Here is a 17,590-nt window from a genome sequence, read left to right as displayed (position 1 = left end):
TTTTCTCACCAGTAGGCCAACATTACTTTGCTGAAGGCATATTGCAAACTGGAGCCTCAGACGTCCTTGGGCTGGGGGAAGCCTGAGGATGGCAAGGCCATGAGGCCTAAAAGGGGAGCCCCACTCTATGGATTATCACCCCACCTGAATTGAGGTTTGCTCTCACCTTTTGATCTTCTGGAAAGGCATTAAACCCTGTATACTATTTTTCTGGCCTATCTCATAAAATGTAGCCCAGAACAGTTTTGTGAAACAAATCTTGCTCCTTCTTCGACAAGGTAACTACTCTGATTGAGAAAAGACTTGGAATGTACCTCAATTTCAGTAAAGCTTTTATTCAGGCTGCACACAACAATCTCATTAACCAGCCATTGAAATATGGTTGGAATGGCAGTGCTGAAAGGCGAGTCCACAACTGAATGGAGATCAGATCATCAGCATTAATAGTTCTGTATCAGGTTGGAGAGTGTGATCTCTACATAAGACTTTTAAAAACAAATTAATTGACATAGAACTTAGAATCATAGGATTGGAAAAGACCTTAGAGGTCTTCTAGTCCAACCCTTCCTCAAGGCAGAAAAATGTATACCATCCCAGTTGAATGGTTCTCCAATCAGTTTTTGAAGACCTTCACTAATGGAGCAACCACAACTCTGGGAGGCAAGCTATTTCATTGATAAACCATTCTCACTATCAGAAAATTTCTTCTAGTATGCAGTCGGGTATCCCAAGGCTCTGTTTTAGACCCAGTACTCTTCAACATCTTCATCAATGATTTGGATGGTGGGATAGGTGGGGAACTCATCAAATTTGCACCAAGCTGGCAGGAATAGCCAACACTCTAGAAGATAGGCTTAAGATACAGAAGGATCTTGACACTTGAACATTGGGCACTAGCTAACAAAATGACATTCAATGGTGAAAAAGGTAATGTTCTACATTTAGTCAAGAAAAAAACCATGTGTTACCTGGCTCAATAGTAATAATTGTGAGAGGAATCTTGAAGTCCTAGTGGACAATTGCTGCACCTGCCCAAAAAGCCAACACAGTTCTATGCTGCATAAACAGGGATAAATCAAGATTACATGTTAATACCACTTTATAATGTCTTGATAAGGCCACACTTGGAATACTGCATCCAGTTTTAGTTGCCATGATGTAAAAAAAGATGTTGGGACTCTAGAAAGAGGGCAGAGAATAGCAACAAAGATGATTAGGGGACTGGAGGCTAAAACATATGAAGAATGGTTGCAGGAACTGGGTATGTCTAGTTTAATGAAAAGTAGGACTGGGGTGACATGATAGTGTTTCAATATCTCAGAGGTTGCCAAAGAAGAGGGAATCAAGCTATTCTCCAAAGCACCTGAAGGCAGGACAAGAAGCAATGGATGGAAACTAATCAAGGAAAGAAGCAACCTAGAACTAAGGAGAAATTTCCTGACACTTAGAACAATTAATCAGTGGAACAACTTGCCACCAGAAGTTTTCAATGCTCCAACACTGGAACACTGGAAGTTTTTAAGAAGAGATTGGACAACCATTTGTCTGAAATGGTATAGGGTTTCCTGCCTGAGCAAAGTGTCAGGGTTCCAAATAACAAACCTAATGCAATCAAAACTCCAAGGCCTGGAGGTTCCGCAAAGTAAGAATGTCATATTGGCACATTTGGGGAAAATCCGACTCTGATGGACCCAAGATTATCCCCACCCAAATCAAAATCCAAAGTTCTTGCCCCCAGGTCACACATCCATCACATGGTCCAATCAGACTACGGACGGTCCCCACTCCGGCTGGCTTCAGTCCACGCATTCCAAACACCTGCTGAAGACGTCCTTGGCTCCCACAAGAAAGAATGTTATTTTGGCTACATAGCTACATATTCCCCCAGCTATCTCTATCTCCCCCCTCACGTTCCCACAGCTCCGACCAGCCTCACTGTGGCAGCCCTGAAGATGTTTGCAAATCTATCTGGTGGTGATGCTGTCTGTCCTACATTTTTAGAGTCATCCAATTTAGGGTCACCTCAGATTTCTGTTATTTGCTTTCAGGTTCTTTAGTTGCTTTGAAATATGGACAGATGTTGTAATGGCTCTTTTCAAGGCTGCAGGTTGCGTACCAGAGATAGTGACTGTCCTTTGCTCTGGAGTTCTCTCACCCCATTTGAAGGAAGTTCTGTGTTTTTTTTTTTCATTTCTTTGATATTGGAGCCTTTTGCCAATACTTGCAACTTCCTCCCCCTTTGTGGACAGAATCCAATTGGTCAATGCACCTTCCTGCAATATATAAAGTTGCTCTTTTCATGATCATTTTTTTGTGTGAACATCATCTCGGAAGCTGCTTTCTTCTTTCGAATAACAAATAGTCCCGTTAAATCTGACAAGTAAGTCTGCAGAATTTTTTTAAAAAACAGTCTTTTTCAGAAAAGGGACTAGAATTTCTTGTTTATTTCTGGTTGGTTAATTCTATTTAGGCTAGTTAATTCTATTCTAGGATAAACTTACATAAAGAGACAACAATTTCTTCAGCCATAATAGGAAATGCCAGCTAGAGTTTGAGACACAGAGAACAAGAGTGGGAAAGAAAAGCAGTGAAGAGAAAGCCCATACTGGGCTGCCATTTCTTCTAGGTTCAGATATATGCTTGCAAATTTCCACCATCTTTATCTAGCAATAAGACCCGTTAAAAATCAGTGGGATATTCCTCTAGGTAGTTGCTGATAGAATTGTAGTTCCTAAAGCACTTGTGCAATTGTACTGGATACATCATGGGAGGTATTATTTCTACTTTTCTTTGCTCTAATATTGTTGGCTGTACAGCTGACAATTTGTTCAGTTTTGGAATTTTGCTCCTCGAGGACAAATAATGTTAGGCCTTCTTCAGGAAACCTACAGAAATGTTTGTTAGGCAGCCTAGAATGCCTGCTGAGGAAAGCATGTGTGGATGGGAAAATACTAAGGTTAGGGCAGAGTTCCCCAACCTTTTCAGTTGTGGATCAGCGTGTGTGTGTGTAGAGGGTAACAATCCGTGTATGCGGTAGGCACACACGCACTCTGCTCTTGTGAGTGGGGATGGGTGCATGCTCACACACTCACCTGCCACCTCCACGGCCCGGTTCCAAAAGGCTCAAGGCCTGGTAGTGGGTTGGACACCCCTGAGTTAGGGGAATGTAGCTGTTCTAAAAAATATATCTGAGGCTAGCCTTTGTATGAAAGAAAATAGGAAATCCCACGGTGATTAGAACACCTGAGTTACTGGGTTCAACGGAGAAGTTGAAAGTTTATCTTTTCAGTTGTACCTGACTTTTTATAACATTATTTCTCAACCTTGGCGACTTTAAGATGTGTGGCCTTTAACTGCCAAAATTCTGGGAGTTGAAGTCCACACAATTTAAAGTTGCTAAGACTGAGAAACACTGATTTATAGTCTTTTATACATTAGCTCTCTCCATTTTTTTCTGATTCTTTACAACTTTGTTTAATGTTTCTAGGTTTTAAACAGTATCATGTTTGTTGGAATTCTTTGCTGGTCTCTTTTATAAGTGTCTCCAATCATTCTTAGCATAACCGTTTTTTCCTAAAGAATTTTATTGCACAAGATAACCAAAAGTGGGCAGGCTTACCTTCATAATCCTAAATTTCAGTTTGACAGGGCCTAAAATCTCCTGGGTTGTTATTTTTGCCCTCCAAGATATGCGCATCAGTGGTCTCCAGTCCCATAATTTGCAAGAGTCCGATTTCCTTCTGTCTGCCTTCTTTTAAAGTGTCTAATTTTCACAACTGTATATAGTTATAGAAACGATTGTAGATTTAAGAGGGAAATATCCGAAGTTTATTCATTTTCAGTGGTTGACCAACTCTGCCAGGAAAGGGGAATCTCAGACAAATCAAGGTTAGCATTCATGTGTGAAGGGACTGCAGTAGTAGAAAGCTGTTTTTCAATTACTTTCTCCACTGTGGAAATTATTTCATTTATTTTTATTGATGGTTGTATACCACACAGAGTCACTTTTTTGTGAGATGGATGGCCTTTTAAAGGTGAGAAATAAAAATAAAATTTATTCATCACATTTATATGGCCATCCATCTCACTGAACATGATGTGTACAACCAACAATTAAACAAAGTCACAGCTATTAAAAGCTTAAGAAATAAATAAAAGCAACCTTGTGGGAGAAAAATCTAAACATAATATAACCATTACACAAGCTCACCCTGGGCTCCCCAAGGTTGCTGGGAAAACCACATTTTCAGGGCCTTCTGAAAGGCTAACGGGGTTTTGGGGTTTGGGAATGTTTACAACAGAACAACTTCAGCTTCATGGCCCACTAAAAAAAATCTGGAATAATTTCATATCGGTTGTAACTTTTTCCAGGTCCACCGACTCGTCCTACTGTTGCAATGCCTTGTCTGCTATGTCCTTCTCTCTTGTGCTGCCTCCTCCTCCTCCACTTTCCACTGGTTTCCAGTTCTGCTTCTAACGGGGACACAGTGGTCATAACCAGCAGTGGCCCCATTAAGGGCAAGCAGTTCCTGGCTGGCCTTGGATCTGTGACAGCCTACCTAGGCATTCCTTACGCTGAGCCTCCCCTGGGGAAGTTGCGTTTCCAGAAACCTCTTCCACATCCGCCATGGAAGCAAACACTGGAAGCCACCAGTTTTGGCAATTCCTGCCTTCAATTTATTTCCCGGAATGTCCCTGAAGCAGAGATATGGTCTCCTAAAACACCACTGTCAGAAGATTGCCTTTCCCTCAACATCTGGGTGCCACACCCACAACCTTCTTCACCAGTCCCTGTTTTGGTCTGGATACACGGAGGGGGATATATAATGGGCACGTCTTCTCTGGAGTTGTACAATGGCGCCTCCTTGGCTGCCACTGAGAACGTCATTGTGGTCACCATCAATTATCGCTTGGGAGCCCTGGGCTTTCTGTACTTGCCACCAGCTGCTCCGGGCAACCTAGGCTTATGGGACCAACAGCTGGCCCTGAAGTGGGTAAAAGAGAATGCAGCTGCCTTTGGGGGAGATCCTTCTCGGGTGACCATTTTTGGCCACAGTGCTGGAGGATCTTCTGTGCATTTCCATCTTCTCGCACCAAAAAGCCAGGACCTTTTTGCCCAAGCAGTCATCCAGAGCGGGACAGCCAATGCCTTCTGGGTTTGGAGGTCTCCTGAGGAAGCCAAACAAAAATCACTGGAATTTGTTCATCTGCTAGGTTGTTCCAAGGACAACAATATCAGCATAGTACATTGCCTGCAAACAAAAAATGTTTCTGAACTTAATCGGCATGAAATAGCTCTGTTATTAAAAAGTGGCTTCCTTATGAATTTTCCCTTCACGGCAACCACAGATGGGGAGTTTTTGCTTGGTGATCCAGAAAAGCTCATGGAGGAGGGGCAAATTCAGGCCAAACCAGTCCTCATAGGTAAAACCTCTGATGAAGGGGCTCCTTTTGTCTACTATGTTTTCCCTAACATCACCCACAATCTCATCAACCAGGAGCAGCTTCTGAAAGGGATAAGAATGTTGGTGCCAAATGCAACTGAAGATTTTATTCGGACTATTGCACTGAAGTACATTGAAGGAAATCACGGCCCAGCACAATACCGTTCCGCTATGTCCCACTTCTATACAGATCGGGCATTTGCATGCACATTGAAGGAAGCTGCAGGAAATATCAGGAAAACTGGGAGTCCTGTATATGCCTATTTATATACACATCGCCTTTCAGGGTCAGTTTGGCCTGAATGGATTGGGGCATCTCACGGTGCTGAGATTCCTTTTGTTTTTGGAACCCTTCAATCAATGCTGCCTGTCAATCAAACATACACAGAGGCTGAAGCCAGACTGAGCCGTAAGATGATGTACTACTGGGCAGAGTTTGCCAGAACAGGGTAAGTGGTTCACTTTATTTCTATAAATTTGTATTTTAAATCCAAAGGAGCCCCCGCCCCCAACATTCAACAAATGTACTTTATATCTAAAGCAATGAAGCCATAAAGTAATGCACGCTATTCCTTTGCATATGTTTACAGGTTGTGTTAATACAAGTAGTTCATGATTTACGACCACTGTTGGGACTAGAATTTTTGTTGCTAAGCAAGACAGTTGTTAAGTGAATCATACCCAATTTTTAAATCTTTCTTACCACAGTTATTAAGCAAATCACTGCGACTTTTAAGTACAATATATGATTATGTGAATCCAGTTTCCTCCACTGACTTTGCTTGTTGAAAATTAGCTGGGAAGGTTGCAAATGGTGATCAAGTGACCCTGGGACATTGCAGCCATTGGAAATACATGCCAGTTGCCAAGCAGCCAAATTTTGATCACGTGACCGTAAGGATGCTGGAATAGTTGTAAGTGCAAGGACCAGTTGTAAGTCACCTTTTTCAGTTCCATTTTAGCCTTGAATGGACGTTAAATGAATAGTTGTAAGTCAAGGACTGCCTGTACTGGAAACAGCCCTGAAATTTTTAAGGATTCTTAATAATGTCACTTATAGTTCACTTTTACGAGTTCAGTGGTATCACACGTATTCCAGAGTACATTATTTCTCCAAGTGGAATAAAGGAGGCAAAAGGGAGATAAGAAACAGAGCGTTATTCTACCATTAAGAGAATGAGGGTTGGTCTGCAAATTCCTTAACAGATAAGGATACAAATAAATGGGGACAGTAGGACAGGGATGGTAGGCACGCTGGTGCACTTATGCTTGCCCCTTACAGACCTCTTAGAAATGGGGTGAGGTCAACAGTAGACAGTCTAAGGTTAAAGTTTTGGGGTTTGGGGAAGAAACCACAGAGTCAGGTAGTGCATTCCAGGCATTGACCACTCTGTTGCTGAAGTCGTACCTTAAGTTTGTAGCTATTGTGTGCTCGTGTATTATTGCAGTTGAAGCAGATAATTTTGTGTCAGACCTTAAAGTTCTTTCCCCTTTTTCCCCCCAAAAAGTTTTTTATTTTAAAACAAAAATAAAACATAAAAACATCATCATTGCAAACAATTAGAGACAATATATCAATCGGTTAACATCTTTTTGTGCAATCCCATCTTCAAAGTATTTATTTATTTATTTATTTATTTATTCAAATTTCTATACCGCCCTTCTCCTTTCGGACTCAGGGCGGTGAACAGCCAAGATAAAAACATCTATACAAAAACATCACAGTTTAAAAATAAAGTTAAAATAATTTATAATTTGGCCCATAATTTAAAACTTGTCAATTAAAATTTTAAAAACTAACCCTAAAATCAAGACAGACCGGCTAACTGGAAAAAATGAGTTTTTAGGGCCCGACGAAAAATCCGAAGGTCGGAGATCACTCGTATCTCTGGGGGTAGATTGTTCCATAGGGTAGGTGCCACCACAGAGAAGGCTCTCCTCCTGGGGGTCGTCAGCCGGCATTGTCTGGCCGACGGCACCCTGAGGAGGCCCTCTCTGTGGGAGCGAACCGGCCGGTGGGAGGCTATTGGTGGCAGAAGGCGGTCCCGTAAGTACCCTGGCCCTAAGCCATGGAGCGCTTTAAAGGTGATCACCAACACCTTGAAGCGCACCCGGAAGTCCACCGGAAGCCAATGCAGCTCGCGCAGGAGAGGAGTCACATGGGAGCGCCCCGTCGCTCCCATAATCCCCCGCGCAGCCGCATTCTGCACCAGTTGGAGCCTCCGGGTGTACCCCAAGGGGAGCCCCATGTAGAGAGCGTTACAATAGTCCAGACGAGAAGTGACGAGTGCTTGAGTGACCGTGCGTAGGGAGTCCCGGTCCAGAAAGGGGCACAACTGGCGTATCAGGCGAACCTGACAAAAAGCCCCCCTGGCCACGGCTGTCATATGCCCTTCTAAAGACAGCCGCACATCCAGGAGGACACCCAAGTTGCGGGCCCTCTCTGTGGGGGCCAATGATTCGCCCCCAATAACCAGTGATGGCGTCAGCTGGCTATACCGGGACGCCGGCAGCCACAGCCACTCGGTCTTGGAAGGGTTGAGTCGAAGCCTGTTTCTCCCCATCCAGACCCGCACGGCCTCCAGGCACTGGGACATCACTTCCAAGGCATCATTGGGATGGTCTGGGGTGGAAATGTACAGCTGAGTATCATCAGCGTACTGATGGAACTCCACCCCAAAACCACGGATGATCTCACCCAGCGGCTTCACATAAATGTTGAACAGGAGGGGCGAGAGGACCGACCCCTGCGGCACCCCACAAACAAGGCGCCTAGGGGTCGACCGCTGCCCCCCTGTCAACACGGATTGCGACCGGTCGGAGAGATAGGAGGAGAACCACCGCAAAACGGTGCCCCCCACTCCCAGTCCCTCCAGCCGGCGCAACATGATACCATGGTCGATGGTATCAAAAGCCGCTGAGAGGTCTAATAGGACCAGGATAGAGGAAGAACCCCCATCCCGGGCCCTCCAGAGATCATCCACCAACGCGACCAATGCCGTTTCCGTGCTGTACCCAGGTCTGAAGCCGGACTGGAGCGGATCCAGATAGACAGCTTCATCCAGGTACTGGGGAAGCTGTCGCGCCACCACACTCTCAACAACCTTCGCAATAAAGCGAAGGTTGGAGACTGGACGATAGTTAGCCAAAACAGCCGGATCCAGGGATGGCTTCTTGAGGAGAGGCCTCACCACCGCCTCTTTCAAGGCAGGCGGCAGGACACCCTCACTCAAAGAAGCGTTAATAATCCCCTGGAGCCAGCCTCGTGTAACCTCCCGGGAAGCCAGCACCAACCAGGAGGGACACGGGTCCAATAAACATGTGGTTGCGTTCAGCCGCCCCAAGATCCTGTCCACGTCCTCGGGAGCCACAGGATCGAACTCCTCCCAGATAACACTCTCAAGGCCTGCCTCAGTCATCTCGTCTGAACTAACCCAGTCGGCGGCCAAGTCTTCCCGAATCTGAGTTATTTTATCATCCAGATACTGTACAAAATCCTCAGCTCGGCCCTGCAAGGGGTCCTCCCGCGCTCCCAGATGGAGGAGGGAGCGGGTCACCCTAAACAGGGCGGCTGGGCGGTTATCTGATGACGCGATAAGAGCGGCAAAATAACTAGATTTCGCCGCTTTTATCGCCACTAGGTAGGTCTTAATATGAGACCTTACCAGTGTCAAGTCAGACTCGGAACGACTGGCCCTCCAACCACTCTCTAGGCATCTTTTCCGGCGCTTCATCTCCCTCAGCTCCTCAGAGAACCAAGGAGCTAAGTGAGTTCGGTGCCGGGTCAGAGGCCGCAAAGGCACGACCCGGTCCAAAGCCCCGGCAGCCGCACTATCCCAGGCGGCCACCAGGTCATCAGCCGAGTCGTGAGCTAGAGTCTCAGGAAATGGCCCAAGCTCCATCTGGAACCTATCAGGGTCCATCAGGCGCCTGGGGCGGAACCACCTGGTCGGTTCCACCTCCCTGCGATGGGGTACGGCGGTCAGAAAGTCTAGTCGAAGGAGCGAGTGGTCAGACCATGACAAGGGTTCAATATCTACATCCCCTATATCAAGGCCACTCAACCACTGACCAGAGATAAAAACTAAGTCCAGAGTGTGTCCCCCCATATGAGTAGGGCCGTGAATTACTTGGGTCAGGTCCATGGCCGTCATGGAAGCCATGAACTCCCGAGCTACCTCAGATGTCTCACCGATGGATGGCAGGTTGAAATCCCCCATGACCACAAGTCTGGGGGTATCAGCCGCTACCTCGGCTATAACATTGAGGAGTTCGGGCAGGGTCGTTGCCACGTGGCAGGGAGCCAGGTACGTGATCAACAGACCCATCTGCACCCCACGACCCCACTTCACAAAAAGGGACTCACATCCGGCTATCTGAGGTACAGTGGTCTCCCTCGGATCAAGACCCTCTTTTAAAATGACCGCCACCCCCCCGCCCCTGCCCTGAGCTCTCGGCTGATGAAATGCACGGAAGCCTGATGGGCACATCTCCACGAGGGGAACTCCCCCCTCATGGCCCAACCAGGTCTCCGTGATACCTGCCAGGTCCGCTCCCCCCTCCTGAATAAGATCACAAATGAGGGGGGCTTTATTTACTACGGACCTGGCATTACATAACATCAGCCGGAGACTCGGGCGCTGAGACTCTAAGCAGCCTGGGGAATGGGAAGAGCTAAGGGGACCGGGGCACGCAATCGCTCGGAGATAGCGAGCACATGCCCCCACCACATGATATGGCCCCCTGCTCCCGCCATACCTGCCCCTCCCACTCAGCGTATTAATAGAGAAGCCCTCACTAGAGGGCATTCTAACAGTCCCCTTTCCCCCAGAGTCCGTACCCCCTACGGCACCATTACTAGCAGCCGGACTGGTCTCCAACCCCCGTGGGTTTTCCCCCAAACCCACATAACCTCCCCCACCCTCAGAACCCCTTAAAAGTCTAATTAAAAAAGTCTTTAAAAAACCCCTCAATCCCCTTTTTGCGACATGCCACCTCTCGGGGTCCCAAGATCCGTCATTAAGGTGGGCCCTCGATAACATAGAGGGCCAGGCCTGCGAGAGGGGGGAATCTCGCAGCACAAGAAGCTTGGTCAATATATGACCAAGGTTTATTTTCATAAAGAAATATTTCTCTTATCTCCACTTCATATTTCATATTTATCTCCATGTTTTATTTTCTATCCATTGGTAGAATAAATCCCATATCAAATAATATTGTTTATCTTCCTGTTCTCTTATTTCAAATGTCAATTTACTCATTTCAGCACAGTCCATCATTTTCTTAATAATTTCTTCATTGGTAGGTATCTTCTCTCCTTTCCAATTTTTAGCAAATACAATTCTAGCTGCTGTTAAAACATTCACAATTAAGTATTGCAATTCTTTGTTATATGTATCTGGTAAGATCCCTAATAAAAATATCTCTGGTTTAAAGTCAATATGTCTCTGTCATTTTTTCTAACCACATGTGTATCTTAGTCCATGCTTCTACGCATGTCCACCACATATGGTAATAAGATCCTGGGGTCTGATGACACTTCCAATACTTCTTTGATTTATTCTTGAACATTCTGGCTATCCTCGTCGTAGGTAAATGCCACCTGTAAAACATCTTATACAAATTCTCTTTATATGCTATTGATATTGTCATTTTATAATTATGTGACCACAGTTTTTGCCATTTCTCTAAATCAATACCATAACCAAAAAATTTTCCCCATACTATCATTGATTCTTTAACTTATTCTTCTTCTAGTTTTACTTCTAATAAATATCCATACAACTTTTTAATTACATGATCATCAGAGCCCATTAAAATCTTATCTAAATTCGTCAAAACCTTGTAAAAACCTTCTTGTTTGTGATCTTCTCGATACCTAGAAAATATTTGCATATATGAAAACCAGTCCATTTTACATCCCTGATCTTCTAATTCCTGCTTTAATTTAAGTTCACCCTTTTCATCCAATAATTCACTATACCTAATAATTTGGTCCCTTTTAAATATTGCTGGATATGAAAAAGCTTCAATTGTAGATACCCAGACTGGAATCTTCAAATAATGATATTTTTTGACCTTCTCCCAATTCAACCATAAAGCTTCAAGTATCTGATGTCTTCTAAAATACCCTTGTATTTTTGTTCCTTTATATCATAAAAAGGCAGGCCACCCCATCAACAAGTCATGTCCCTCCAAATTCAATAATCTGGTATTTCTCAAAGTTATCCATTCTTTAATCCACATTAAACTTGCACCTTGGTAATACAATTCAAAATTAGGCAAACCAAAACCACCCCTAACTTTAGCGTCTTGTAACAACTTTAATTTTATTCTCGCCTTTTTTCCCTGCCAAATATATTTCAATATCATTTTATTTAAATCTACAAAAAATTCCTTACCCAACTTAATTGGAATTGTCTGAAATAGGTACAAAATTCTAGGCACAATATTCATCTTAATAGTTGAGATCCTACCAATCAAAGATAACTGCACATTTCCCCATTTCATCAAATCTTGCCCTATCTGTTGTTTAAGCTTATTATAATTATTTTCCTTAAGTGCGCTACATTTTGGTGTTAAATATATCCCCAAATATTTTACTTTATTTGTAACCTGCATTTTTGAAGCCTCCATCAATTCCTCTTTTTGCTTTTTCAACATATTTTAGTCATTATCTTCATTTTATCTTTATTAATTTTCAAGCCAGCTACTTTCCCAAACTCTCCAATAGTTTCTATCAATTTATTTATTGTTATTAATGGTTCTTCAATAATAAAGACCAGGTCATGTGCAAAGGCTTGTAATTTGTATTCTTCTTTTCGTATTTTCATACCTTTTATCTCTTTTTCTTCTCTGATATTTCTGTTTAACACTTCTAGAATCAATATAAACAACAGTGGGGACAGCGGGCATCCTTGTCTAATACCTTTTTCTATCTCAATAGGATCAGTCAATTCTCCATTTATCATTATTTTTGCTGTCTGTTTAAAATATATGGCTTCAATTGCCTGGATGAATTTCCTACCAAAGCCCATCTTTTCCATTTGGAGTCTCATAAATCGCCAGTTTACATTGTCGAAAGCTTTTTGTGCATCTAAAAATCTGCTTTTCAGGATGTGCTTAATAATACTCTAAGGCATCCAAAATTATTCTTATATTGTCTCTAATTTGTCTTTTTGGGAGGAATCCACTGATCAATTGTTCTCACTGTCAGGAAATTTCTCCTTTTTTCTAGGTTGGTTATTTATTTATTTATTTATATTTATTTATTTATCTGTCAAACATGTATAAGATAACAGATATAAGTATAAACATGATTATGAATACAGGATAAGGATACGAATAAATGGGGACAATAGGACAGGGGTGGTAGGCACATTGGTGGGCTTATGCACGCCCCTTACAGACCTCTTAGAAATGGGGTGAGGTCAACAGTAGACAGTCTAAGGTTAAAGTTTTGGGGGTTTAGGGAAGAAACCACAGAGTCAGATAGTGCATTCCAGGTATTGACCACTCTGTTGCTGAAGTTGTACCTTAAGTTTGTATCTATTGTGTGCTCGTGTATTATTGCAGTTGAAGCAGATAGTTCTGTGTACTCTGCTTAAGTCAGACCTTAAGGTTCTCTCCTTGATTAGTTTCCATCAATGTCCTTTTCTTCCTCCTTAGGAATCCCACTGGGTTAGCAGCCAACAAGGATGAGTGGGCACTCTATAATGCCACAGAGCAGAATTTCTTCCTTCTTAATACTGAGCCATTCCAGGAGAGGGTGATAGAGCACTGTGATTTTTTAAAGAGCCATTTTTCAAAGGCTGAAGAGATACGTAAGTTCGGCTATTAGTTCTGCCTTTGGAAGGGAGTAGTGGTTGATGAAAAAGATGTTTTTAAAAATCATTTATATATCAAATATAGAGATCACCCATCTCATTCATAGAGCAATTTCTAAAAAATGATTTTATTTCATGTCTTTGCTGAAACATACTCATTTGATTTTGCACTGGGCAATTTTGTAATGCTAGTGATAAATTTTATTGAGCAAGCATATTTCATTATGTCCCAAGAGTTGGGTCTCTAGTAATGTCCTCTAAGTAAGCCTTAGTTGCTCACATAAAGATAACAACAACAACAACAACAACAACAACAACAACAACAACAATAACGAATCCCAAAACATCTGGATCATCTCTTGACCACAATCGGCATTGACAAAATCCCTCTCAGTCAATTGCAAAAGGCAGCTTTACTTGGAACAGATTGCATCCTGCAATGATAACTTTAATACCATCAAAAAATATCTGCCCATCCAAGCTTTTTGGGAAGAACTGAGTAGGTGGACAAAAAATGACAAATCCAGTCTAAACATCTGGCTGGTCATGTGATTAACAATAATGTTTTGATATATATTTAATAAATATATATTATGCCACAAATCATGGAATCCTCAGAATCCTACTTCTAGATTCAGATTCTTTAGTGATAAGATGTACACCTTATATTGATATTTCATTTTTCTTTGTTCTGCAGACAAGTCTGAAGGTGATTCTGTTTCATCGGACTAGGAAGAAGACAGCAGGTAGGAATTCAGGGCTTGGTTATAGTAACAGCGTTCAAATAGGATCAAGTTGGATGATTTCAGAAGGGGACTAGACTTCTTTCTAAATCGTAGTTTCACATTGGCATTCCAAACAATTTTTAAGTAGCACTTTTGTGGCTCAGCCTCGCTGTGTAAAATGGAAGCTCTCCAAGCAGATGCCAATGGCCTTTGTGGAAGAGGAACTTGGAGAAACCTCTCGATCTCAGCATAAACAAATCAACAAATACAGATCTTGGGCATAGGGAAGGAAGGAATGAGCCACCAAGAGTAACTTACAGAGAAGATTACGCAGTGCTGAGAAAGAGAAAGCATGAGAATGAAACTCAGCTTGTGGGGGAAAACAGTTTTCATATGAATGAGACTATTTAATAGACAAATGGAGACATTGGGAATGTCTCCTTGTAGTCCTGTGATAAATGTTATCAGAACTTTCCCATAGGCACCCCTGAATCTCAAGATGCAAATATTTCTTCTAACAAAGATTATTGTCCTCTCTAGTTAACAGAAGGACAGGAAGTAACTTGAGATCAGTTAGGTTATTAATTACCAATGTGTATGCATGAATAAAAATCCCCCTCCATTTTGAAATGTATAAATATGCCATCGTAATGGCTTCAGCCTATTTTGCTGGCATCCTGCCATAAAAGGCGGGGAGGGGGAGAATGGGGACATAGGGAAGGGGGATTACAGAATCACAGAAACGAGAGGTGTCAATCTGGAACAGGCCGGCTGCTCCAACAACAGGACCACAAGAATGGAATGGGAAACTCCACCAAAGCAGCACCAAACCTTAAAGCTGTTACCAAAACTCCTAATATTATTGGACTCTTAAAACTGGTCAAGATGGGAGGACCTGGGAGAAGGGGAAAAGGCAGACTTTGCGTAGGAATACTCAGATCCAACTTTTCTTGAGCTGTTAACTTTGACTTGACTTTAATAAAAGTGTCCCTTTTGCTACAAATGGATTCGAGGGTCTTTCTTTCCTAAACATCCAAGTCGGGGCAAGCCTGACAGCATCCTTTTCTCTGCAAAAGTTCCTCCCACTATTTTCTCAAGGGAATTTCTCCAGTGCACATAAACAAAAACAGTAAATACTGCAGCAAGCCTTGATTACGTGCTTTGGGTCCTGCATTTTGATTCCACAAACCCCTCCATGTTTAATATAAGGGGAATACAGAGCACCTTAGTTGGACTTTTAAGGTTAAGATTTAAGGCACAAGGCTAGATATCAGGAGACTGTGAGTTCTAATCCTACCTTAGCCATGAAAGCCAGAAAGGTAGAATTAGAACTCATAGTCTGATAACGTTTAACTCTGGTGCCTTAATCTCAAAAACCCATCTGAGGTATTCTGTGTTCCCTCTATACTAAATCCGCTGACTTTAGACTAATCACTCTCTCTCAGCCCAACTCACCTCACCTCACAGGGTTGTTGTTTTGGAGAAAATAGGAGGAGAATGGAGTGTGGGATATGTTCTCCACCTTGGGTAATTTGTAAAAATAATAAAGGCGAGATACATATAATAAACAAAAATAAATAAAATTCTCTTATTCTACCTTACTACACAGAAGAGCATCCTGGAATCTCTGCTTTGCCTGTGTCTTGAACTGGCCTACTACGAAGGCTGCCACTTAGGTTGAACCTCTTTGAAAATGGCATCCATATCTCAAAGGCACCATTTGAAAACCTAGCTACAGTTTTGGTGGCTTCAGAATAACAGTTGTATGTTTATTTCTCTCAGGAATCAATCAAGACTTCTCTTTAAAGCCTGGGCAAATGATGACAAGCTGCACCAGAGAATCTTCCAGAAGCATCCATTGTTCTTTCAGAGACTGACTGGTGGGAACTTGGGAGACAAATAAGGAAACAACTAAAACCCACATCACTTTTGCTGTTAAAATAATAAATTGCTAGGAGTAATTTGTTACATCTTGATTTGAGACAGGCTTTTAATTAATCCAGCTCCCTCAATAAAGAACCTCTTAATAAATACTGTTTGAATTCTTAGAATAAAAATCCCTTTATTTTCACAACAATGTCAGAACTTGACGCAATATGAAAAAACATAAAGGAAACAAGAATTCTGCCAAATTTTGCTATAACCTAATGACTCACATATCTTTTTCTTAGAGCTGAGATCCTTAAATGTAATAAACGGACAGGTTTATTCCATCAAAGATAACATATCAAACCAGTTTTGTCTTTTCCAGTTTCCAGTTGTAGAAAGTTAGCACCCACTCCTCTCTTAGAAGAATGAAAGATTTTAGGAAATATTAAAAAGGCAGAATATTATATTTCCCTGGATGAGAAATGGAGAAACAATTCTTTTGGAAAGCAGCCCCCACCTTTCTTAATAGCAAACAGCAGATATCAGCACTTAAGAGATAAAGAGATACCTAGTAGCTCTATTCATAAGCAAATTCCCTGCAGCAAAGTCTGAACAAAGGTAGGATTATCCCTCAGCCACAATAGGAATTCCCCAACAAGCCCCTTCATTGTATCAACCAAACTTTAACCATGCTTAGCTCAGACAAACTCCTAGGATTTGTCCATGGCCTCATGGGAGTCTGACAAAAGCCAATAGAATACATGTTCTTGAACAGGAATAGGAAGTTCAAGTGCAAAGCCCAAGAGAAGGTATAAATACCCCCACTCTCAACTCCATGTGGTCAGCTGCCCAGAACAATATGCTTGGTAGTTCTGCTTCATCAATAAATGGACTCTCTTTCCGATCAGCCTCCAGCCTCCATTTTGTCTCCAGTGCCTTTCTCCCAACTTGGAGCTGAACCAGATGGATATTTCTTCCAACACAGTATTCTGTTTACTTAAATAAAGGATCATCATTATCACTATCACCAACATATTTTCTTCAGCCAACATATATACAAAAATTTGGTTAATCTAGTTGAAAAAAAACTTTTGAAATTGGATTTTATTATATTAAATGTGTTAAAGACTTATTGTATTTCACCTATATCCCTCCTTTCCTTTCCTTGAATATGGCTACAGGGTGTTTGCATATCAATGGAATTTAAAAAGTACAAATAGTCCTTGACTTAGCAACCATTTGTTTAGTGACTGTTCAAAGATATAACGGCGCTGAAAAAATGACTTATCACTGTTTTTCACCCTTATGACCATTGCAGCATCCCCATGGCCATGTGATCAGAATTTGAGTGCTTGGCAATTGGCATGTCCACCTGTGAGAAGGGCAGTATATAAATTTGATATAAAATAAAAAATAAAATAAAAATATCTCAGGGGTTGCCAAAGAAGAGGGAATCAAGCTATACTCCAAAGCACCTGAGGGCAAGACAAGACGCAATGGAAGGAAACTAATCAAGGAGAGAAGCAACCTAGAACTAAGGAGAAATTTCCTGACACTTAGAACAATTAATCAGTGGAACAACTTGCCTCCAGAAGTTGTGAATGCTCCAACACTGGATGTTTTTAAGAAGAGATTGGACAACCATTTGTTGAAATGGTATAGGGTCTCCTGCCTGAACAAAGTGTCGGGGATCCAAGTAACAAACCCAATGCAATCAAAACTCTGA

At 42.3% G+C, this 17,590-nt stretch overlaps 1 protein-coding gene across 1 annotated transcript; it reads left to right on the top strand.

Annotated features, from left to right (window-relative positions):
- The first annotated feature begins 2,321 nt into the window (after positions 1-2,321).
- LOC139312133 (cholinesterase-like) lies at positions 2,322-16,898 on the top strand. Its single transcript, XM_070936684.1, has 5 exons — positions 2,322-2,380; positions 4,372-5,893; positions 13,113-13,267; positions 13,968-14,016; positions 15,778-16,898. The coding sequence occupies exons 2-4, from the start codon at positions 4,398-4,400 to the stop codon at positions 14,000-14,002; spliced, it is 1,686 nt and encodes a 561-aa protein (XP_070792785.1). The 5' UTR covers positions 2,322-2,380; positions 4,372-4,397; the 3' UTR covers positions 14,003-14,016; positions 15,778-16,898.
- Positions 16,899-17,590: the final 692 nt, after the last annotated feature.

The sequence above is a fragment of the Pituophis catenifer genome, unplaced genomic scaffold (genome assembly GCF_029215685.1).
Source record: "Pituophis catenifer annectens isolate HBS135680 unplaced genomic scaffold, rPitCat1.0.hap2 SCAF_2, whole genome shotgun sequence".
NCBI lineage: Eukaryota > Metazoa > Chordata > Lepidosauria > Squamata > Colubridae > Pituophis > Pituophis catenifer.
The sequence above is the reverse complement of the archived record's forward strand: the minus strand, read 5'-3'. Positions and strand labels throughout refer to the sequence as shown.

What these genes read in the sequence shown, in the direction of transcription:
- LOC139312133 (XM_070936684.1), top strand. Translation starts at nt 4,398, where the DNA reads ATGCCTTGTCTGCTATGTCCTTCTCTCTTGTGCTGCCTCCTCCTCCTC. An exon ending in GCAGAGTTTGCCAGAACAGG is followed by an intron (nt 5,894 to 13,112) that starts GTAAGTGGTTCA and finishes CTTCCTCCTTAG; the next exon opens with GAATCCCACTGGGTTAGCAG. An exon ending in TTCAAAGGCTGAAGAGATAC is followed by an intron (nt 13,268 to 13,967) that starts GTAAGTTCGGCT and finishes TTTGTTCTGCAG; the next exon opens with ACAAGTCTGAAGGTGATTCT.